This window comes from Electrophorus electricus, chromosome 2 (genome assembly GCF_013358815.1).
Source record: "Electrophorus electricus isolate fEleEle1 chromosome 2, fEleEle1.pri, whole genome shotgun sequence".
Lineage (NCBI taxonomy): Eukaryota > Metazoa > Chordata > Actinopteri > Gymnotiformes > Gymnotidae > Electrophorus > Electrophorus electricus.
Genome location: NC_049536.1, coordinates 29,643,605 through 29,666,588, shown reverse-complemented (window position 1 = coordinate 29,666,588; position 22,984 = coordinate 29,643,605). Strand labels below are relative to the sequence as shown.

Genomic DNA, 22,984 nt, shown 5'->3' with positions numbered 1-22,984 from the left:
CTGTAGTTTCACAGCTGACACAGGTCAAGGTGTTTGTTTGTTTGTTTGTTTGTTTTCTTTTGAAAAATGGTTTGATTACTGCTAATTTGAATGATTTAGCAACGTAGCCAATGTTCAAGGAGGAGTTTAATTACTTCAGCTAGGATTTCCTTAACAAAGTTTGTGGGCAGTGAGTAAGCAAGTAAGCAAGTAGAGGATTTTGAGCGCAAGCTCAGAGATGTAAGTTATGGTTCTTGGATAGGCGTAAAGAATTCTAGAGTCCTTTTTGGCTTGGTTGTTCTGATCTCTAAGTAGCTGCCCGATGTCATGTTAATACTCTTAATATTATCTCTAATGTGCTTAATTCTGTCATTAAAAAAATTAATGAATTCATTACTACTGTGTGGCATTGTAATCTGAGGATTGGTGTCAGTTTTATTCCTAGTTATTTGTGCAATTGCACTAAATAGAAATCTAGGATTATTTTTATTTTCTATTAGGGTCGAGAGATGAGCTGTTCAAGCACTAATAAGTGCCTTTCTATACTTGAGAAGGCTCTCCTTCCATGCAAGTTGGAAGACTACAAGCTTAGTGTGTCACCATTTACGTTCTAATTTTTAAGCATTTTGTTTTAAATTGTGAATTTGATCATTATACCATGGTACTAATTGTTTGTCTCTAATTTTTTATTAGAGCAACATCATTGAGTGTGCAGCAGAATAGTGATTCTAAGCATTCAGTTATTTGATCAAGTTCTGTGGGGCTTGAGGGTATCCTAGTCACAAATGATAAGTCTGGGAGATTCAAAAATAAATCTAAGTGCAGTGGCTGACGTGATTGTGCATCTGGTTTGAGAGCGAGGTGAGGTTACTATATTCTGGCTCATATGTAGTTCAAATGAAATTAGGGAATAGTCTGAGATGGCATCTGACTGGGGTAATATAACTATGTTCTTTATGTCCACACCACATGTCAGTACTGAGTCAAGCGTATATTCACCAGAGTGTGTGGGTCCTCTTATACATTGAGTGAAACCACTTGATTCTAATATAGAACTAAAGGCCGATCTCAGAGGGTCTTGGGCACTATCAAAGTGAATATTGAAATCACCAACAATAATGGCTCTTTCTACTAGATTAGAGAGGAGTCCTTACCACTGCACAGGTCAATTTTCTTTATGAAAATACTGAAGAAATTCCTGCTTTTTTAACTTTGGCTCTCAACTTTCCTTAAAACTAGAAAGCTGCTGTTACAGGACATACTTGTGCTCATGCCTCATATCTTTGCAGAATCTTCAGATGACTCATACGTGTCAGCAGAAGAGGACCCTCTGGAGCCCCCAGTGTTCGAGTTTCCACTTCAGGACACAGTAGCGTCCTCTGGAGTTGAAGTGCTGCTGAAATGTATCATCGCTGGTAATCCTCTCCCTGAAGGTAAATTCTTCTTTACTAGTTTTCAAACATTTTGAAGAATACCACATTGTTTCCATTGTCAAATTTTTTGCATGGTTGACAATTGCCATGAAGACATGACATGAGGACATGTGAAGGGTTATCCAGTGATACTGCATAGCAACTTCCGACCATACGGTCATGCACCAACATTGAGCAAAGCCAAACATTTCTTTCAGCATCTCCCTGTCACTTTCTCGATCTCATCAAAAATGCTGATATACAAAGAGACATACTGGCTCATGGTTGTTGGTTGTTCATGTCTAGTGACATGGCAGCGGGACAATGTGGAAATAAAGAACAGTCCCACCCATGTGGTCAAAGTGGAGGGAGAGAGGCACTCTTTGCATATCAAATGGACAAAGCCCAGTGATGCTGGCACGTACACCATAACAGCTGCCAATGAGGTAGGCAAGGCTTCCTGCAGTGCCACTCTCTTCATCAAGCCAGGTAGGTGCTAGCTCTCTGGTGGCCTTCTAGGCCTTTCATGATTCATGTGTTACTTATTGAAGCACAATGTATTCTGTAGCCAGAAGGGAGATGTTAGAGTGAACCAAATCCTTATCTATAGCCTATTCCAATCAGAACATGATTTCAAGCAATTTGACAGCAGCTTCGAGTAAAAGGTCTCATCGCTATAAATATTTAAACACTGACACTAATGTACTAGGGGCATTCTGCAGAGGTGGATTTCATCCCTAGTGCTTCTACTGAGGTGCTTGAGAAGCTATTCTATAAATTCTTATAGTGCACTGAATCATGCGAATTAGATTTGAAAGGATACCTTCCTCTTACTGTGTAGAACCATACATATTTGAAAAGAGCCTAAAGGTGAGATAGCATTGCATCTCTGAGCATTGGTGTTGGCATGTTCTACAATGCCAGCTGAGGGGGAGGCATTTTGGTAGGTGATGTGTCAGATTTTGAAAGTGGGGGATTTTAGCACCTCTGGTTATTTCAGTGTGATCAGTGCATGAGGTATTGAATTATTTCATAAACCTATGTTACCACATGGTCCAGATTAGCTGCTCTGTGGAGGGGCTAAGGTCATCCCTTGAGCAAGCAACAATGCTTGAATGATTCCAGTTTACTTTCTTACCATCCTCTTCCATTTGATTTCTTTTTCCTAATACCCCCTACATGCCCCCCCTTACATGTCTATTCTCTAGCCCCAACGCCGTAGCAATAGTTACCATAGCAACTTGGGGGCTAAAGTGAACTTATGAATTGTTAACACCATGTTGCCCTCCCAGTAAGATTCAAAACAAAATGTAGTTGTTTAGAAATAACATGCAGTGGAGTCTAAGCAAACATTTCCTTCATTTGGGCTGTGCGTGTCCTTTTGCTGTTTGGCTGTGTTGAAAAATGCACACACAAGCAGCTGGATGAAATGGATGCATAGCCTGTAATCACATTTAGACAATCTTTGTGTGATATCAACAAGCTGCCTCAGCACTTTTCAGAAGCTATCATTACAAAAGGGAGCATCATTGAAATCAGCACTTAATCATCTTTAATTAATTGCAGTAAGGGTGCTTTTTTGTAAAGGAAACATTTAATAGCTTTTTGAGGGAATAATTTTATGATAATTGGAGGCACCTAGAAAATCTATTGTTTACTCATGCTATAATAAAACAACAGATTGGCAGAAAATATGGATCTTCTTGATATTCTTATTTGAATGGTATAACCAGGGCTTGAGTGGGATGTGAGTGGATGCCATCCCCCAGTAAAAAATAAAAAATAAATCCTTCTCATAAAACTGCCATTACCTTCTTCCATCCCCTTTTGGTTCATTGTGTTATATGATGTCAGATGTCTGTTATAGCACCTGGGAAATTTGTAGGTGTACTGTTACTAAGGCCATAATCTATGGCTGAGCTTTCTCTTGATCTTGAAATGGTTCTGATTTATATCAAATGCCCCAAAGTGCAGTGGTTTACCATGCATGTTATATATCTGTATGCTCTATGAAAAGTAAAGGTCCTTTATGACGAACTAGATACAAATCACTTCAGAAGACACAACTAACTCTTACTCAACCAATAAATTCCAGTTAGTAGTAGTACTTTTGTAGTAACAAAATAAAATGAGCCAAAATAATTGTGGGCTCAAACACATACATGCTCATTGCCCCATTAATCCTGCTGCAAACTGGCACAGGGTAAATAACCCTAGTTCTTAATACCACATAAGAAGCTTTGGTTCCTTGCTCATCTGCAGGGGTGACCAGAAAATTAAGTAACTTCACTCCTAAAAGCAAAAGGAAACTCTTTAAAGGTTAGCTCAGAACTTCTCTCTCATACTATACGAGAAGCATTCGCTGACTGAGCTAGCCAACTTTAAATTTCAAGAGAGCGTCTGTGTATACAGACTTGGTTAATCTTCTCTATGGTAGAATTTCCAATTCTAATAAGTCAACATGCTACTTGCTGTTCTCTCTCTCTCTCTCTCTCTCTCTCTCTCTCTCTCTCTCTCTCTCTCGCAAAACGACTCTGCTGACTGGCTGACACTAAACGCTTCAAATGTTGCTGCCTAGATAACAATAGATTAAGTATTTGTCTCAGACATGGATTAGCTACCTAAGTAACAATATAACTATTATGATTAACATTATATAACATGAACTGTCTCAACAGGGCTACATTATTATGGATATGTTGATACTATCTATAAACGAGCTCTTCAAACCAAATCACGATTAGGACAAAATGTCAACCTCTGTTTTGAATGTAAAGTAGTGTGTAATCGAAGCACTCACCCGTTCCTATGCTCTTGGGTTCACATTAAGTATGATGGGAGATGAGGAGAGAGCATTATGAAAGAGGTTGGGGGGATAAAAATGTTTATTCCTCAAAAGGGGGACATAAGAGAAGAGGATTAGAAACCATTGCCCTATATAGTGGAGTATTTAGTTCAGTATATGCAACCAACATAGTTCAGATTCAGGAAGGCAGGAGATATATTATTTATCCCCACATCTCCCCAACCCTCAAACCCTCTCAGGTGAAACCAACCTTCCCTCCTGATTTTTTTTTTCTACAAATTGACCACTAGTATTACCTCATACAGTCCCACTTGACCAGAGAGAAAATACAGTGGCCATCTGTATGACCATCTGCCCATTAAAATTCAAATTTCCCCTTTTGTGATGTCATTTGTATATCTGTCTTCTTCTGAATAATAGCCTGACAGAGCTTTTGCATAAAATCACACTGGATTGAATCACTCATGTGTGTGATGTTCTGACTATGTTTTATAGGATATCACACTATATTTTTATATAATGGCTCAGTAGAAAGAGACCCTTCACCTCAAGCAACCTTTACTTTTCACCTAAACTAAACTGTGCTTTAAATGTCATCAAACACCTTATCTAATACATTAGGTATGGTTAGTTTTATAATTCAGTTTCTGAGGAAAATGCCTATAACATACAATATTGTATTCATATTCTGACCAGACATTCTTTAAACCTTTGCTAAAAAAATTTAAAAAAAAGATACACCATGAATTGTTTTTTGAACACATTTGTATGTACTGTGTATTGTAGATTTACTGACATGACACAAGCTTATCTCTCGCAGATCTGCACGTACTATAAGGTATAATATATAGGGTGGCTGCATTGTGAGCCATAGCATGGCTGTCTCCTCACCTTAAACAGTTCATTTTAACAAGTAGGGGCTCTGTAGATATGTTGTGTGTGTGTGTGTGTGTGTGTGTGTGTGTGTGTGTGTGTGTGTGTGTGTGTGTGTGTGTGTGTGTGTGTGTGTGGCTTGGAAATGCTTATTCAGGTGTCTAATTCTGAATTTATAGGTGTAGGAGCACCATATTTTTATTGGTGCTGACAGTTTATTTCAAATGGTGTCACGATTTAACCCACAGCAGAGCTCCACACTCAGCTCTGAACACCATCTCTGGCTTGTGGCAGGTGTCAGGACACACATGTCCTGTATAATAATAAAAGTAAATTTCCTACTGAAGAAAGACATCAATTCATCATGGTCGAACATCTACCTATTCAGCCTAAACAGTATTTTTAGACCTGTTGATGTTTACTTTTTTCCTTTTTTACTTTGCAGAGTTAAAGTTAGTTTGATGTGCAGACTTTTACATGCAGTTAGTAAGTGGTTGGTTTTTTCTAAATGTCACAGGTTTCTAAGCGAATGTCACATATGAGATGCTGTAATTTAAACTCTGCATGAGATGGTAAGTAGAATCCAGGACACGGTGTCTATTTATTCTCCCCAGTGCACAAACAAAATCTTTTCTGAACACAGTAGCACAGGCCTGCTGTGAATGAAACCACTTCACACAAAACATCTTGGCATCATTTTAGATTTTCTTAATTAACTGCATCACATTTTATTATTATGCACTGCAGAATTATTTAAATATTCATAGGCTGTGAATAATTTTTGAATAATTTTAATGGAAAAAGCTTTTGAAAATGAATGCTGGATGCTTAACGTTTTTCATATCATATTATATTTTTTATATTGAGATGCAGAATGTGAAATAAAAGTGAACCTTTAAATTCAGTCAGCATAACAGTAAACCTTTAGGCCTACAGAGCTAATCCTTTCAGTTTCCCATTCCCTGGATGAGCCATGCTTCATGACAGCACATTCCCTGTGGAGGTGAATCTTCACATTGTCACATTGGGAGATTGGAATTGGCATTATAAGATTCATTCTATCCACAGCCACCTGGACCTCAGAAGAGCTCCTTTCTATTTAATGCCTGCCTTTCACATTTAATATCCCTCTAATCCACCTTTCTCCTCTCATGCCAATTGGACTCCAAAGCTTGTCTCACAGAGGCAGTGGATGACCTAGCACAATCCCTGATAGCCTTGCTGAGTTTCATACTTCAGTGGGTTCATCAAGCTGAAATGAGTTTTCCTGTGTTATCAGAGTTTAGGAGTTAGAGTACCATGGGAAGGTTATGAGTACAAGGTCATGTAATGTGTGATGTGTTGTGGATATATGCACAAGCAGTAGACATTCTACTTATATTAAGAAAAAACATAGGTCTTAGGTTTGACTGATTTACTCTGAATGTGACTATTTGGACTAAGAATGTCAGTTATATCTACCATTGACTACCATAACATTTTCTGTAAAATTTAAAAGTGTAATGAAATCCCACTGCCAAACTATGGTTGACATTTTTGGGATAAATGACTAAATAAACTTCCAGAGGACAGCCTCCTTGTGTTCTACCATCAATCATATACTGAAGGATTTTTGTTGAAGCAGGTGTGTAATAGATGAATGTTTTGTCCACATCTCATGCCTGAGCCGGGTGCCTTCCCCTCAGAACCCAGCCAAGACCCAAGGGGCAACCTTGGTGTGCCTATGGACGTTAGCAGCCCCATCACATCTGATGAGGAATACCTCAGCCCTCTGGAGGAGGCCGTGGACTTTGGTGGGACTTCTTACCTGGGCCCCGAACCACGGAAGATCATTGACACTCGATTCAAGGAGGCTCCTGCTTTTCAGGTGATTGACAGTACTTTTTAATATATTGATCTATGTTAGCATTCACAGCTGTCCAGTATGACCCATATTACCTGTGGGCAGTTAAATCAGACCTGCACATAAGACACCACTAAGGACATTACTATTTTTGTTTTTGGATCTTCATGATATAAATAGTAGAAATGACCCTGTCGTGATCTTGTAATCTCTACAGACTCCTCTCAGAGATCAGACCGTCATAGAGGGACAAGAAGTGATCATGTCTGTGCGAATGAGTGGGCAACCCAAACCAATGCTCTATTGGTAAGTTCACCACTGGGTGACAGTATGAAAAATCATAGTGCTGCTTAGTGCTTAGTGTATAGGTTAAAGTCATATGCAAGAACATTATCCCCCTAAATAATGATTCTAAATTACTGAAAAAGGCACCATAATCATCTCAGCAAATATACTGAATTCTGACTAAAAGGGCATTTAGCCAATTATTCTTCAAATTTTAATCACATTATAAAATGCTTTATAAAAAGTGATTTACAATGTTTAACTTCATATTGTAAAGCACTTCTGTAAATCATTCTGGACAAGTGCATCTGCCAAATGCTGTAAATATAAATGTAATTGTTTGATTGGCATAACCTTGCAGTAGGACAAAGTTGGAGTGTAATTTTTTTTAATGTAATTTTTTTTACTAAATGATACAACTCAAATGCAGGTAGTGGAGACACGCTATACATTGAGTGTAGATTATTGATTGTGCTTTTAAGAAAAAAAACATGAAAGAGTTGGAAATTGTGTTTTGTGTCAATATAAACTTCTGGGAGTACTTTTTAGAATTCTGGGAGTACTTTTAGAATTAAACAGAGAACTCAAGATCTCATTACATTATGTTCTTTATCTCGGTCTAGGTTGAGGGACAGAGTGACCATAAAATCAGGCCCTCGGCACATCGTCTGTGAGACAGGGGATGGCAACTGTGAGATGATAATTAAATCTGCCCTGAAGTCCGACACTGGTCTGTACACCTGCAAGATCATCAATGAGTATGGCACCAAGCAGTGTGAGGGCAAGCTAGATGTTAAAGGTGAATATTTTGTCTGTTACCCCTCTGTACCCCAAAAACAATGAGGCCATCTCATCACACAGACCTCTGCACCACAATAACACATGCAATTATATGGCATCTAATTATAGACACGACTGAGCCCTGATAATATTCACTCTACGGCCAGTCATATAGACAAAGGGTTCTTTAAAGATCTGTGGGTCTGTGTTTATGCACACTTGGGAAAAATTTGCTGAGACATGGTCACAGAATCTGCCCTTATTACAGGAAACTGTGGTGGTTTGTGATGCAGTAGGGTAGAGAGCCTCTTCTGTTCTCCATCATATACTTCACATCAGAATTGCACTGAAGGGCCTCTAAACAATAGAAGAGGCTCTCTCTTACAGCAGTGTGTGATTAGAATGATAATTGCTGCTTCTGCCACAGGTACAGGTTTTTCTACATGGATATTATTTTTTGACTATTTTTAAATATGCACATTATAACATATGGTAAGCTTTGTTTTCCATCTTCTGTTATGTTTGATGAAATATGTTTGTTTATTTTAAATAGGTTACATAAAAAAATCATATCACATTGCATTTAAAGTAAGATATTTCACCTGAGAAAGCAAATAGACATTTTTAAAGTAAGGGGAAAGCTTTTGAACCAGCCTTCAAGTAGAAGATGCCGAATAAAAGCAAGGTGACAGAGAGTGAATCACCCTCATAGAGGCTGCAATGGTGAGCCTTTTTCAAGGTGTACATGGATTAAAGTTGCTGGCAGGATATTGTTATCATACAGTGTTGCCAAGCTGCTGCCAAACACAAATTGTTAGCAGATCAGATAATGTTTGTGTCTGCTTCCATAAGTACAAGTTGCTGCTGCCATTGACAAATAATCCATAGATTTCTTTTTTGTTATTTATTGTTCCATGGATCACAATGTATTACATTTTGGACCCTCTCAATCTCAGCTATTAATATCGTAAGATTGTACTGATCACTTTCTTCATGTGCTTATAAATGTATCTTTCTTGCACTACTAAATAAAAAAGGTAGATGTCCAGTGACACTCCAAGAAAACCAACCCCTAATCAAGAATAATGTCACCCACATGCCAGCTCCTGCATGTGTAAATGCTGTGTCCACTGCTCCTACAGCCTCTCCCCTGGAGCCAGGCTTGGCCATCATGCGGCCTCTCAGAGATGTTACTGTGACAGCTGGGGAGACAGCACTGTTCGAGTGTCACATGGTCGGCCCACAGGATGTGGATGTGGACTGGCTCTCTGATGGAAAACTCATTCAGCCTGCCCTGCTCAACTGTAAGATGCACTTTGATGGCAAGAGGTGCAGGTTACTGCTCAACTCCGTGCATGAGGATGATAGTGGCACTTACACCTGCAAACTGAGCACAGCCAAAGGTGTGTAATCTTCCTTTCGCTCTCTTTTTGCTGAAAATGCTATTGGGTGGGTGGAATCTACTAGTTCATGAAACTCTGCAATCACAAAGCCCGCTTCTATCGATTGCTAGTCATGTTGGCATCTAGTAGTGTTCCTTAATCCAGATGTTGTAGGACTAGTAATCCAGATGTTGTAGGACTAGTAATCCAGATGTTGTAGCATTGCTAATCCAGATGTTGTAGCATTGCCAATCTAGATGCTCTAAAACTAGTAATCCAGAAGTTCTATATTCAGGATTTGGGAATGCCCTCCCTGCCAAGGCTTTTTTGTTTCCTCATACACATAATGAGTATCTGAAAGAGATTTCAAGGGAAGGGGAAAAAAAAGCAAAAAAAAGATGTATTTAGGGGTCTTGAGGATTAGGAACCTCTGCTTAAATCTTAGGCATGACCAGTTAGCGCACTGCACAGTTCAGTTCTCTGTGCCTTAACACAGTGGATTTGACACACCTCAAGCATGGTTATCAGCTGGGTTGAGTCACATGTATAAGAGCCACTCACCACTCACTTGCCCACTGCTAGTACTAGAACTGGTCTGTAATATGATTAATATGGGTAGAGATTGCTTTCCAAAATAGCATCGTTTTCATTATCATGGCGATTACCATTCCTTGTTTTCTTCAGAGGAACTGACCTCCTGTGCCAAACTGAAGGTCCTTCCATCTGTAGAGCCACTCTTCACTCGAAAGCTAGACATGCTGGAAGTCATCGAGGGCCGAAATGCACGCTTTGACTGCAAGGTCAGCGGAACGCCACCACCCAAGGTTACCTGGAGCCACTTCGGTAGGATGCTTCTTCCTAAGACATATTGTCTGTCCTCAGTTTAATACCTCTCTTAAAAGTGACCATCATGATCTGGTGTGTCTGTGTGGATACATTTTTGGCCTTCCCTCAGACCACCCTCTGGTGGAGAGTGAGGACATTCGCATCCTAAAGGAAGGTGGCCGTCACTCTCTGGTCATCTCTCATGTCAGCAGCGAGGATGAGGGCTTCTATACGGTGGTGGCCCAAAACCAGCATGGCAAGGCAGACTGTTCAGCTGAGCTGTATGTGCAGGAACCACGGCCAGCAATCTCCTCGCAGATGTAAGAATCTTCACTCTCCCTGACTAATCCTATTACATCCACGCAATGGTAAATGGGCCATTCGCATGCCACTTTACATTAGTACAAATCCCCACAAACAGCCGTTATCCAAGAACATAATCCTCTATAGCCTTTAGCATACAGAGTTTATGCAAATGTTTGCTTGAGGTTCACTGTGGTTTTGTCTACACAGTCTCATTGTTTATTCCTGAAATTAAAGATTCAGAGTCTACTTTGTCTGTCTCTCTCGCTCTCTCTGTCTCTCTCTCGCTCTCTCTCTCTCTTTCTTTCTGTCTATCTCTTCCCAACTCTTCTCTCTCTCTTCTACACACTACACATATCCATCTCTTCCATTCCATCCCCTTTTCAGGGCAAAGTTAGAGAAGATGCCCTCCATCCCAGAGGAGCCGGAGGTGCCTGAGAGCGAGGTGGAACGCTTCACCATGCCTGACTTCGTCAAGCCGCTGTACGACCTGGATGTGCTCGAGGGCAAAGAGGCCATCCTGAAGTGCAAGGTGGCCGGGCTGCCGTACCCCACCATCGCCTGGTTCCACAATGGCAAAAAGATCGACAGCACCGAGGACAGGAAGATGACACAGTGTAAGTTGCTGTTGTATTTTGCTGGCCAGCAGGGAGGTCATGGTGGCAGTGAAATGAGGGTGTCTGGACTTGGGAATTCCTCATGGCTTTTACATGCCCATTCTGAATACCATGCCTTTCTGAATCCCTCGCTATTGTTTTCACAGTAACCTCTCTACATCACTCTTAACCAAGTGCAAACTTTCTTCTTCTCTCTCCCTCCCACTTTCTCTCTCTCTCATTCTCTTTCTCTCTCCCTCTGTCTCAGTCAGAGACATCCACAGCCTGGTCATCCGGTCCGTGTGTCACGCTCATGGTGGCGTCTACAAAAGCGTAATTTCGAACAAGGTTGGCAAAGCCACCTGTTATGCCCATCTCTATGTGACAGGTAAGAAAATCAACAACATCACTATTCCTCCTCAGAGCATGCCTGGAATGCACTGCATGCACTAAACTTATCTGGTCTAAGTGCTTTAGTGCTGTCTACAATAGAACTCTACACATTAGACTTTAAACATATGTGATAGCAGAATATACAGTAAGACATCTACAATTTCCAGTGTTTCTCTTTTTTAGAAGTCTTCTGTTTTAATATGTTATGAAAGGAAGAAACAAGCTGTTCTAGGGGCCTGCAGGATCATATTGTTTTCCTGAGGAAGAAGTTTGGACATTCTCCTGGGTGGGAGGGGTTCTCAGTAATTTTTATGACTGCATTTTCAGTTGAGGGGAGGTTGCAGCAAATTAATTTTCTCTGCAGACAGGATTACATACCCTAATTTACTGTCACAGTAGGTGGCTATAGACCTTAATCAGACAATGATGAAAGATGTGAATACACTTTAAGTAACGACATTGTAGAACTCTACTAGGATAGCATGATTGTGTTTTTAATTTTTCTTTCTTTCTTTCTTTCTTTCTTTCTTTCTTTCTTTCTTTCTTTCTTTCTTTCTTTCTTTCTTTCTTTCTTTCTTTCTTTCTTTCTTTCTTTCTAATAGTTATGTTTGTGTTCCACATGACAGAAAATGTGATTTAAATAAGTCAGCCACACTTTCAGCTGTTATGTTGTTTTTTGATATGTTATGCTATGGATTAAGTTTTAGTCAGTGTGTTCACCTTTTCTACCTGTTCATCCTAAAGATTCCTTCAACAGCAGACATTTTTTCACCATCATTAGTATATATTATTTCACATAATACAATACTTTGTCACTACAAGATAATGCAGTTGAGGACCTTTTTGGATGCACATGAAAAAGTTGTTTCCTGTCTCTCTAATGATCATTTCTGAGGGGAACAGTGATGTGCTTCTTTCAGACATTAAGCTGTCTTTTAATCAAATGGATGATTCTAGTCTGTGCTTGATCATTCCTACATCCAGTATCAAAATACGTAGACTTTCATTTCATTTGAAAAATACAGCATATGTCTATGAGCGTGTATGTGTGCTTGTGTGTACATGTTTGTGCATGCACGTGTGTGTGTGGGTAGGTGTGTTCCACTTAACTTTTTTTTGTCTTCTCTCTTTCTCACAGACGTTCTTCCAGATTCGCCAGATGGAGCTCCGGTAATAGAGTCTATCACTGGCAAGACCATCACACTCAGCTGGAAGAAGCCCAAAAGGCTAGACCCCTCCATTGGTACTGCCTCTACTCACGTTAATTTTTATTTTGCTATATTTCTTTTAGAATTATGGGTAAACCTGTTTTTAAGAGTTTCCCATACTTGAAGGACCTGTTGAGGGCAGTTGCTATGAGAATATCAGACATCAGACAAATAAATCACATAACCAGCAAGCCAGATGAACATGAGTTGCAACTCCATATAGTAGGTTATAAATCATGGGAAGAGCTTCGATAAGCTCCTCCCAGGAACAATAGAAACATCCTCTACCCAATTCAGCTATCATATCACAGAAAAGCTACAAGTCAATTCGAACAGTAGCCCCAGGATAAACTGTCAGAAAATCAATATGGGTATGTTTATGGCGTTAATATGCTTTTCTCTTGGCGTTCTTGACACTAAATCTAATATCTATTATACCTACCTTAGCCCACATAGTGAATGCAGGCTGTTCCCTCAGGTATAGTTCTGTCTGGATGCTGAATTGACATTGTATGTACATTTTTGGCATATACTCCCTCATAGTTAGATATTGCCCAGCAGGATATCTTGGGAAATACAGATGAAAGAACCTGCTTCATGAATGACCCCTCAACCACAGATTTATAGTTTTAAAGTGTCCTTGTTTTATACCAACACTCAGACATTGTTGCTTTGATTGATGTACAAGATGGGAATCTGGTGGAGATTATGGTTGAATGATTAAAAATCCTGATCTATCAAACCCAGCAACTGTTGTTTGAAAACATGTACAGTGCTTCCTTTCTGTGGTTCCAGACCCAAGTACCTTGATGTACGCTGTCCAGCAGCAGGCTTTGGGCTCCATCCAGTGGAACATAATTGCCTCCAGCCTGAAGCAGACTTCCTATACAATCACCTCACTGTCCAAGGACATTCGCTATGCCTTCAGGGTCCTGACAATCACAAGCAAAGCATTCAGTAAACCATCTCCTGCCACAGATCCAGTGCAACTCATAGACAGAGGTAGGTATGCACACATGAATACAGGACAGATTTTTTTGGTCATGGCCTTATACCAACCTGCAACTGTAGCCAGTAAGGCTGTCATCTAGTTAGTACTATACCTGTTGTCATAAATGAAGCACCAGAATTAATATTAAACCTAACATTGATCTGTTGAATTATTGTTTAGCCATTTAGGTTTATGCTATGCAATACTATATAAAAAGCTAGGCTTACACAGATGGGTTCAGAAACGAATTGTTCCATATTGCAATAAGATGGATAACAGACATACAACATGTTGAATACTAATTGAATGTTCCCAGAGAGACAGGCAGATCGATTGGTCCATTTCTGAGTCATCTTGTTCTTTCTGGGCAGGAATTCAATCTCTGTAAGGCTGATTCTGAGCCAGGCTCAGTTTACCTTGTCTTATCTTGACCACATGTTATTCTTTAGAGTTTGCCAATCATAAGTGACCAAACGCAAGAAGCATTCCTCGACGTAAAATGGCAGGGCCTGCAGGTATCACAGTAACTCACATGCCAGGTAGAATAGAATTCTGATTAACAGGCTCTGATAACAACTATATCCATGTGTGGCAGAGACAGAGCAAGTTTCACCACAGGTCAAGTGAGAATTCACAAGCTCGAGTTTGGCCTACACATGTGGACACAAACACACATATACACATACACACACACCACACACACACACACACACACACACACACACACATATACACACACACACACACACACACAGAACACAGATAGTAAATTGTATTATATTTATCCACCCATGCAGGTCCTTATCTCCAGGAGGCCCCAGTCATTGTCGACAAACCAGATGTGGTGTATGTGGTAGAGAATCAGTCAGTCAGCATCACAGTCACTATCAACCATGTCAATGCAAATGTCATCTGGAAGAGGTGAGTGCCCATTTGATTATACAGTTGATTATACAGGCTCTGGATATCCCAGAGACCAACTTCATTAAGTAGTATAGATATACCCCAAAAGCAAAACGCCTCTTGGAGATCTCAACTATCTCAGAGGAAGGTCAAAACTAATTTCTACAGCCTGGAAGATCATGAAGTACATCATTGGGCTACGGTATTTTACCTTTGGTGGTTTCTGTTTTGCTTTTGTACTCTTACTTTGCTTTAGCTATTTGAAAATACTTAAATGCCAAAATAACAGGACAACATCTCTGGCAACCAATTTTACTCCAGCTGAATAACTTCCTAGACTTTCTTTTTTGTGCACCTGTAGTGGCAGTGGTATCCTACACAATGCACCTCAGCAACCAGCACTCTACAGTAGCTAAGTTGTAGTTAAACTGTGCTCTGCTGTGTTTCTCAGGAGAGGAGTGACCCTGTCCAACAGACCTGGACTCTTTGAGATGAGCATGCCTGATGATGACCAGCACACACTGAAACTGTGCAAGGTGAAGGGTGCTGACGTGGGCCTACTCACCTTCACCGCCAGCAACTTGTATGGGACCGACTCCTGCCTCCTTACACTGGAGATGGCAGGTGGGCTTAGCACATCTGCTCATATCCAGTGAATTTCATCATTTGTCCTTTTTTGGTGTTGACCCACTCCTTTCTTTTTCTCTCTCCCTATCCCTTGATCTTGATGTCTCTATTCCGCTCTTTTCAGTGGCTCCAACATTTGAATCCATAATGGAAGATCTAGATGTAAGCATGGGAGAAACTCCTCGTTTTGCTGTGGTGGTTGATGGGAAGCCCATTCCAGACATCCTATGGTACAAGGTATATCACATATAACCAGTGATAAAAGTTCATTCTCATTAGCTCTAAATCAACTCTTATATGAACTGGTTCGATAATTATCTCAGTTGATGCATTGGTTTCCCCTTCCAACCTGGTTTGTCAAGGAGTGTCATCCTTGATTCAACACTCTCTCATTCGAAGTTCACATTAATGCTATTGTTAAAACTTTTCTTCCACTTGTGCAACAGTGCAAAGATTAGACCATCCCTCTCTGTCTGCTGCTGAGTCTCTCATTCATACCTTTATTTCTAGATTAGCTGCCTTGATTATTGCAGCTCTCTTCTCCCTGTTATTAACTCTGCCTTACTTCACAAACTCGAAATGGTCCCATCTTCTAACCACCAATATTTTGGTAATCAAGCCTCCTCTAGAATTGCTCCCCATGGAATTCCCTTCCCCCCAAGTCAGACTGGGAACGGGATCCCCTTCTACATGTAAATCCAATCTGAAAACACATCTTTTTTTTTTCTTTTGCCCTGTATCAGTGCTGTTTCTATCCAATTATGTTTTTGCAGGCTCTGTGTTTTTGTAATTCTGTGTTATATTTTGTAAGCGTCTTTGGGTTTTTAAATGCACTATATAAGTCTAATATATTATTATTATTATTATTATTATTATAAGCATCCATGTTGGATGGTTATTCTGTGCATAAAATGATCTTTACTTCAGTGGGCAGAATTTTCCAGGCATGCTGGGTGGAGCTAAACAGATTACTGAGCCCCATGTTGCTGTGATGACACTACGCCAAGTATTTTGTGAAACAAACTTCTTTGTTTGGTATGTGTAAAAAGGGACTGTAACATAAGCTTTGTTTTTGCTTTTGTTACAGTCCTTTTTTACACATACCAAACAAAGAAGAAAATGCCTCCTGCTCTCACAAAACTCAAAACCCTACTTCCTGATTCAGTTTGTCCTACCCGGTCTTTAAGTGACTGAAGATATTGTTGTTATTGTTGTTGTTGTTTTTGTTTTTCAGAATGATGTCCTCCTGTCAGAGAATAGCCACTTTACATTTGTGTATGATGATAATGAGTGCTCTCTGCTAGTGCTCAACACTCAGCTAGAGGACTCTGGGGTGTACACCTGCACAGCGAGAAATCTGGCTGGATCTGTTTCCTGCAAGGCAGAGCTCACCGTCAATGCCTGTACGAGTCATACTTGTTTAGGGTAGACCTTTCATGCTTTAGACTTAGACAGCCACACCAGGGTTAGGGTTACACACTGTTTGTGGTTTACCTTTCTCCAACAAACTGATTCAGTATAGGCCTATCGATATAGGCCTATCAGCTAATTATCAAGTTTTTCAGGAGTGTTACTGTAGGAAAAGTACACTAGCACACTGCTGTTTTAGTTGGACATCCCTAATCTAGTGTGTAGTGTGTAAAAGATTTAAACATATAACACAAATAATGCTAATGCAATTAGCAAGGAATTAAAGTCTTTAAGTCAATGTAAGTAGTCAGCATGTTGTCATGCTAGCTGGTAACCCTTGTTTACATTTCCTTGTTAGCTACATTAACATTGTTGGGTTGAAGCATCTCTCTGAAAAGGAAATGGTTAAACCCGTTGTTCCCCTTTGTTATAGGGTTATATTCTAATGCTTGTTTCCCTGATCACTGTTTTTTTTTTCTCTGATCAATTATACTTTAAATTTGGGTTATCCTAGTAATTGCATTGTATATGTGTGTACATGTTGGCATGGTTGTGTCTATATATCTTTACAGCCAATCAGGAGAAGGATTACCCAATGGAGGATGAGGAGTCTATCCTAAGGAGGATGCGAAGGCTCACCGATTACTATGACGTGCATAAGGAGATTGGGAGGTGAGAGACACATCAACAGCCATACATGGACACACACCATCACCTTCTAATGAGTGCAGTCACCAGTGTATCTGTTTCCACAACTGTCTCTGACGACAGGTCGGAACCTTTATGAATCATCATGCACTATTAGAGGTTCAACAGCATTAGTCTAATAGCGCTGAGGATGTTTGAAGATTTTATTTAATTTGATTTTGAGACAGCAGACAAAGGAATTTCACTTTAATCTGCACCCTTGCACAATTCATTTTATATGTTAATGGTATTTTGTTTTTAAAAAAAAAAAGTGTTCAGGAGTTCTCACAGGCACAAACACAGTTCAGTCGTTTACGTTTGGCTACACGAATCAGATTTAGTAAATCCAAATCCAAATCCAAGAACATCATAGTTGTAAAACATAGATCATTTTATCGGTACCAATGATGTCTGGTGTCTCATTTGCATTACTGTATTGTTAAACTATTATGCTTTATATTTCAGTCTAATTAAGCTCTTCAGTCAGCGTATTGGATACAGCACTACCTTAACTGTTGCCTCCAGTTTGGCAGCTAAGAAGCTTTGAAACATGACAATGTAGCAACACACTCTACAACAGCAGGAAGTTAGTCTATTATTGTTCTAGGGAAGCAAGTGCCAATCTCTTAGATGGTTTGAGAGCAGTGTGGTGTGGTGTGTTCAGTCATATCTTTGGTCTGCTCCCTGTCACTCTGCCTCTGTGAGGTGCTCTAATTATAATCTCCATGCCTGACTGCAGCTACACGTGCGTGCATACACATTCACACCCAACACACACACACATACACACACACACACACAAAAAATCCAATATGCAGTGCTGCACCAAGACACCTGCTGTTACTGCTGCAAATCCAGAATACACACACACACACACACACACACACGCACACACACACACGCACACATATATACACATCAATGGACCAATGCATACATGTTTTATAAGAGTATAACATAGAGCTAGAAAGGTGTAGGCATTATGTTTTAGTGATGTTACCCTAATCCACTGGGACATTTCATATATTTTATTTGACTTCCTTGTCCATCATTTCTAACTTATAGTCTTATTAAATCTAGTAAGCATTTACAACCGACACATACACACACTACAAACACTTAAACACTATTGCCTGCTGGGAGCCTAATCAGTTAAAGATTACTCTGCCCTTCCATTTTTTAACAGGATGAAAGGCAAAAAATTGGTTTTAAATTCTCATTAACTGCTTAAAATCTGTTCCATATCTGCATATCAGTAGGGTCCTAATTCAGATGGAAGCATTAGTATTCTAAGCCTTTCCGAGCAATTGTTTTGGAAAACTCACACACAGATAAAAACTCACACACAGATTTTTACATGTGTTTTTTTTTAACACATGTAAAAAACATGTGTAAAGCTAAAACAGGCGTTTGCTGCATAACACATGGCCTCTATGACCCCATCCTCTGCAACCATCCCATCTCAAGGTGATTGCTGTGCATGACATGATAAAAAAAATATGTAGAACATAACTAAACTTTTTAATACTATTAATGCATCTAGACTGCATTAATAGTGCCTTCTATATTGTAGTACAACACTCCAAAAAAAGAAAGAAATACCCCAGATAGTATCTTCATTTAAATACATTGGCTGATGTTAATTGTGTATCATAGAGAAATCTGAACATAACAGCAGGGTTTTTGCTGTTTTATATGCCACTGATAATATGTAAGCAAATGTCTCTTGGCTTGAATGTATGAAGTGATAAGTATAAATGTCTACAGTGGATTTATAAAATGAATATATTCTTGTGTTGGAGACACACAAGCACTTTATACAATCTGTTTGGTAGCACAGAGGCTGGTCCTTGCATTCACAGCTACTGAGAAATGTTGTCATCGTTTCTCTTTTCATCTGCGAAATGATATTTCTTTTAAGCTGATCCTTTTTCCCAGGGGGATCACAGGCTATTTGCACTTAACAACTCAATGCCTCTCACCTCCCTCCACTGTCCCATCCATCCCTACAAACCTGTCCCATCTCCAGCCTTGCCTGTGCCAGAATCCCCCAACACAACCTCAGCCCCCAATCCTCCAGGGCAAGCATTTAAGGCCGTGGTCGATAGTTCACTTATAGCTGAGATTCACATCTGACTTCCTTCTGCTGTCCATATACCAGGCCCTGGAAATATGACTTCACTAAAGGAAGGAGAATCTGAGCTCCCTGTTATAAATGAATGAAGTACTATTCCATGTCTAAAAAGTAAAAAAAAAATTTATTATTTATAAGTGTGTTTATTTTTCTTTACCACTGTAATTTTCTCTGTTCCAGAGGAGCCTTTTCATATGTAAAACGCATAACACACAAGGTGGGAAAGAGGGAATATGCAGCCAAGTACATCTCAGCTCGAGCCAAGAGAAAGGCCTCAGCCCTCAGGGAGTTGAACATCTTGTCTCACCTTGACCACGAGAGGATAGTATACTTCCATGATGCCTTCGAGAAGAAGAATGCTGTGATCATCATCACAGAGATGTATCCTTTTAATTATCTTCGGGCACTTTCTAGTACTTGTTGGTATTAATGCATATTTAAATCAGTATGACACAGTCCTAAAGCAAAAACGTCCATCTCTATGGAATTTTTCCCTCTCCATACCTGTCATGGTTTCAAAAATATCTCCTCTCTGCTCTGGCAATGAAGCCATTTACTAGCCATTCAAAGCCCTATAGCTCCACTTTTCTTAATGAATCTGGCCGGGTGTGGTGAAGGCTGCAGCAGCTGTGTGTAATCTAAACCTGTCTATACCTGATTCTCAGCTGACTCTTCAGCCTGTGTTGTCTCACTCCCATGGCCATAGAACTGCCACTGTCATTTAAAGGAGGTGCTCTTCAGACTGCACAAACAGCTAAACACAAGCTTATTTCTTATCTACATACACACACAAGACACACAAGTCAGTGTCTTTCTCTCTTTCTTCTCTCTGACATACACAGATACACACAATGTCTCTGCTGGTATCAGCTTTTGCCCAGTGATTGTGATTGCCCTTGATAATTTTTTGAAGATGTCATGAGGAGCTTCTGGAAAGGCTAACAAAGAAATCAGCTGTGTTAGAAGCAGAGGTGAGTAAGACCTGCATATCCTTCCCAGCATGCTCAGGGGAGTGCCTTTGTTGCATAGTAGTTCCCTGTGAAGTGAACTACACAAGGAATTAAGCCTTGAGAGAGATTCCAAACTGTAGGAAGTGAAAATGTTCAGTTTGACAGGATCTTAAAACTGAGCAGAGAGTAGTGAAAAACAATTCATCACTATGCAGGAAGTTGACACAAACATTTATTCATCACTCATTTCACGTCTTGTCAAGATCCTCTAGCAAGTTGAGATTGCAGGCTGGCTGAATATCGAGCAGCAAACAAACCAGACTATGTCAGAATTTACTTGTGTGTGTAATTACTATTTCACACATTTTTGTAGAAAACTATTAATGATACTTAGGGACCCTGTGGAATGAACTGCAGCTTTTTCTTATCTATTGGGCACTCAACAGGGGATTTCCCTTCTATCTGTCTATCATTTATTTACATATACATTTACATTTGTGGTACTCCTAGAATGCATCTTAGCCAGTACCCTAGTTCAATGGACACTAACCTATCTTGAACTCTAACCTGTTGAGGTTAGAGTTCAAGATAGGTTAGTGTCCATTGAACTAGGGTACTGCTAGATAGAGTCGTCAATGCTGAAACCTAGAAAGAATTATAAAAAGAGCATAAGTACAATATCAAACAACAATCACTTCTTGAATCAGCTGCAATTATCACATCATTCATACACTCAACTACTCAACCTTTATTTAACTACAAAGATGAATGGAGTGCTGTTATCATTAACTATCCTGTTGTAGAGCTATCCTTTCATACCCTTTAGTCCTAACCCTACTCTAGCCAACCATTGTCCTGAAAACATCAGTTGGTTACATCAGGTGTAATGGATTTACGTCTGAACTAAACTCTGCTAACTCTCTTGAAGCAGAGTGAATATGCCTTGTTTAGTGAAGGTCACAAGATAGATGTATTATGTAAGATTCATGATTATATGTTGATTTGGTATGTTCTTTACAGATTCGCTCCAGCATTAGACAACTGTTGGAGGGAATTAGTTATCTTCATCAAAATGACATATTGCATTTGGATATCAAGGTGGGTTTAATTATGTTTTTTTCCCCCTCCACTCTGTGTACTTTCGACACTATGACAGCCTCAGTGGCAGCACTGCACATTTTATTGCTTCAGCATTTTCTGTCTTGGGACATTTGGGTGACAAAGAGCTCAGTGTTCAACTACTGAGCTGAATGAGAGGTTGGGGTTAGGAACCTCTGCAGGACTATACCAGAACTGCAACTGAGAAGGACTGTACTCTACAGAATGCACTATATAGAACATGTGCAACAGTTTTGGTAAACCTGACTCTGTGTGTTTTGGCTAATAGCCCGATAACATCCTCATGGCTGACCATCCCAGCGATCAAATTCGTATTTGTGATTTTGGGAATGCGGTGAAGCTAACACCAGATGAAGCACAGTACTGCAAATACGGCACGCCAGAATTTATCGCCCCAGAGATTGTTAACCAGACACCAGTCTCCAAGGCAACGGACATTTGGTAAAGCACATGGAATGTCCATCTGAGAATTGGCTGGTGTATAAATAATGTGTTCAGACTGTGACATTAATATGTTATTAACTCAAATTTGTTTGTATCTTATTCTTTACTTAGGTCTGTTGGTGTCTTGACCTATCTATGGTAGGTATGGCTTCATGACTCTATACAAAAAGAGAGAAAATTTAAGTTGAGTTTGTAAACCATTGTTATTGCTTGTAACTACCTGCAACATCTACTGTAAATGATCCCTGTTAAATTAATTTATTTTTTGCAGTCTCACCGGAGTATCTCCATTTGCGGGGGAAAATGACAGAAGCTCTGTTCTCAACATCAGAAATTACAATGTGGCCTTTGAGGAGAGCATGTTTGTTGACCTTTGTCATGAAGCAAAGGGATTTGTCATTAAATTGCTAGTTGCAGACAGACTGTAAGTGGAAATACTCTGACCTATTGAATTTCTCAGTAAAAGTCATTAATTGTTTCTAACATAATTGAACATTTCTACAGAAGGAGCCATCTTATGACCATCTCATGTTTTTTTTTCTCCCCAGGAGACCAGATGCCAATGATTGTCTTCGTCATCCCTGGTTCAAGGTATGAGGTAGAAAAATAAAAGCAGAACAAACCTGGGAAAAGTGTCAAGAATATGAACATGATCTTCTAATGATGAAAATGACAATATGGAGAGAGATTGGTGTATGGCCAGGAAGCATGATATTCTGAATGGGGAAAATATTTCATTTTGCATATATTTTATTTTAAATAACTAAGGATAGATAACTAAGGAAGCAGTCTGATCACTTAGCCAATATACTTTATATATAAAGACCATAATACATGCTAATGATGTCTTGCAAAAACATCGTTAGTATGTGTTTAAATCACTCTTTATTCTTAGTTTCTCTAACAGCCTTCTATCTCTTTCAGATCTTAAATAAGGGAAAGACCATAAACACAGAGTCCCTAAAAAAATTCTTGTTAAGAAGAAAATGGCAGGTAAGAACACATTAATAGACATTTCAGCACCATATTGCTAT

At 39.6% G+C, this 22,984-nt stretch overlaps 1 protein-coding gene across 9 annotated transcripts in view; it reads left to right on the top strand.

Moving 5' to 3' along the window:
- The window catches only part of spegb (striated muscle enriched protein kinase b), a 69,951-nt gene that overhangs the window by 35,048 nt on the left and 11,919 nt on the right, over window positions 1-22,984 (top strand). For 8 of the 9 annotated variants that reach the window (XM_027005670.2, XM_027005663.2, XM_027005667.2 and 5 more), the window contains 25 exons: window positions 1,269-1,412; window positions 1,698-1,880; window positions 6,756-6,937; window positions 7,131-7,219; window positions 7,822-7,997; window positions 9,121-9,381; window positions 10,045-10,203; window positions 10,316-10,505; window positions 10,876-11,105; window positions 11,353-11,472; window positions 12,616-12,720; window positions 13,481-13,687; window positions 14,474-14,597; window positions 15,031-15,203; window positions 15,331-15,443; window positions 16,441-16,609; window positions 17,189-17,288; window positions 19,618-19,818; window positions 20,351-20,408; window positions 21,408-21,485; window positions 21,775-21,947; window positions 22,062-22,088; window positions 22,222-22,374; window positions 22,499-22,541; window positions 22,875-22,943. In XM_027005670.2, the coding sequence (XP_026861471.2) occupies window positions 1,269-1,412; window positions 1,698-1,880; window positions 6,756-6,937; window positions 7,131-7,219; window positions 7,822-7,997; window positions 9,121-9,381; window positions 10,045-10,203; window positions 10,316-10,505; window positions 10,876-11,105; window positions 11,353-11,472; window positions 12,616-12,720; window positions 13,481-13,687; window positions 14,474-14,597; window positions 15,031-15,203; window positions 15,331-15,443; window positions 16,441-16,609; window positions 17,189-17,288; window positions 19,618-19,818; window positions 20,351-20,408; window positions 21,408-21,485; window positions 21,775-21,947; window positions 22,062-22,088; window positions 22,222-22,374; window positions 22,499-22,541; window positions 22,875-22,943 (3,527 nt within the window). The remainder of the gene's footprint in view (window positions 1-1,268; window positions 1,413-1,697; window positions 1,881-6,755; window positions 6,938-7,130; window positions 7,220-7,821; window positions 7,998-9,120; window positions 9,382-10,044; window positions 10,204-10,315; window positions 10,506-10,875; window positions 11,106-11,352; window positions 11,473-12,615; window positions 12,721-13,480; window positions 13,688-14,473; window positions 14,598-15,030; window positions 15,204-15,330; window positions 15,444-16,440; window positions 16,610-17,188; window positions 17,289-19,617; window positions 19,819-20,350; window positions 20,409-21,407; window positions 21,486-21,774; window positions 21,948-22,061; window positions 22,089-22,221; window positions 22,375-22,498; window positions 22,542-22,874; window positions 22,944-22,984) is intronic. The other variant, XM_027005664.2, reaches the window with a different exon arrangement.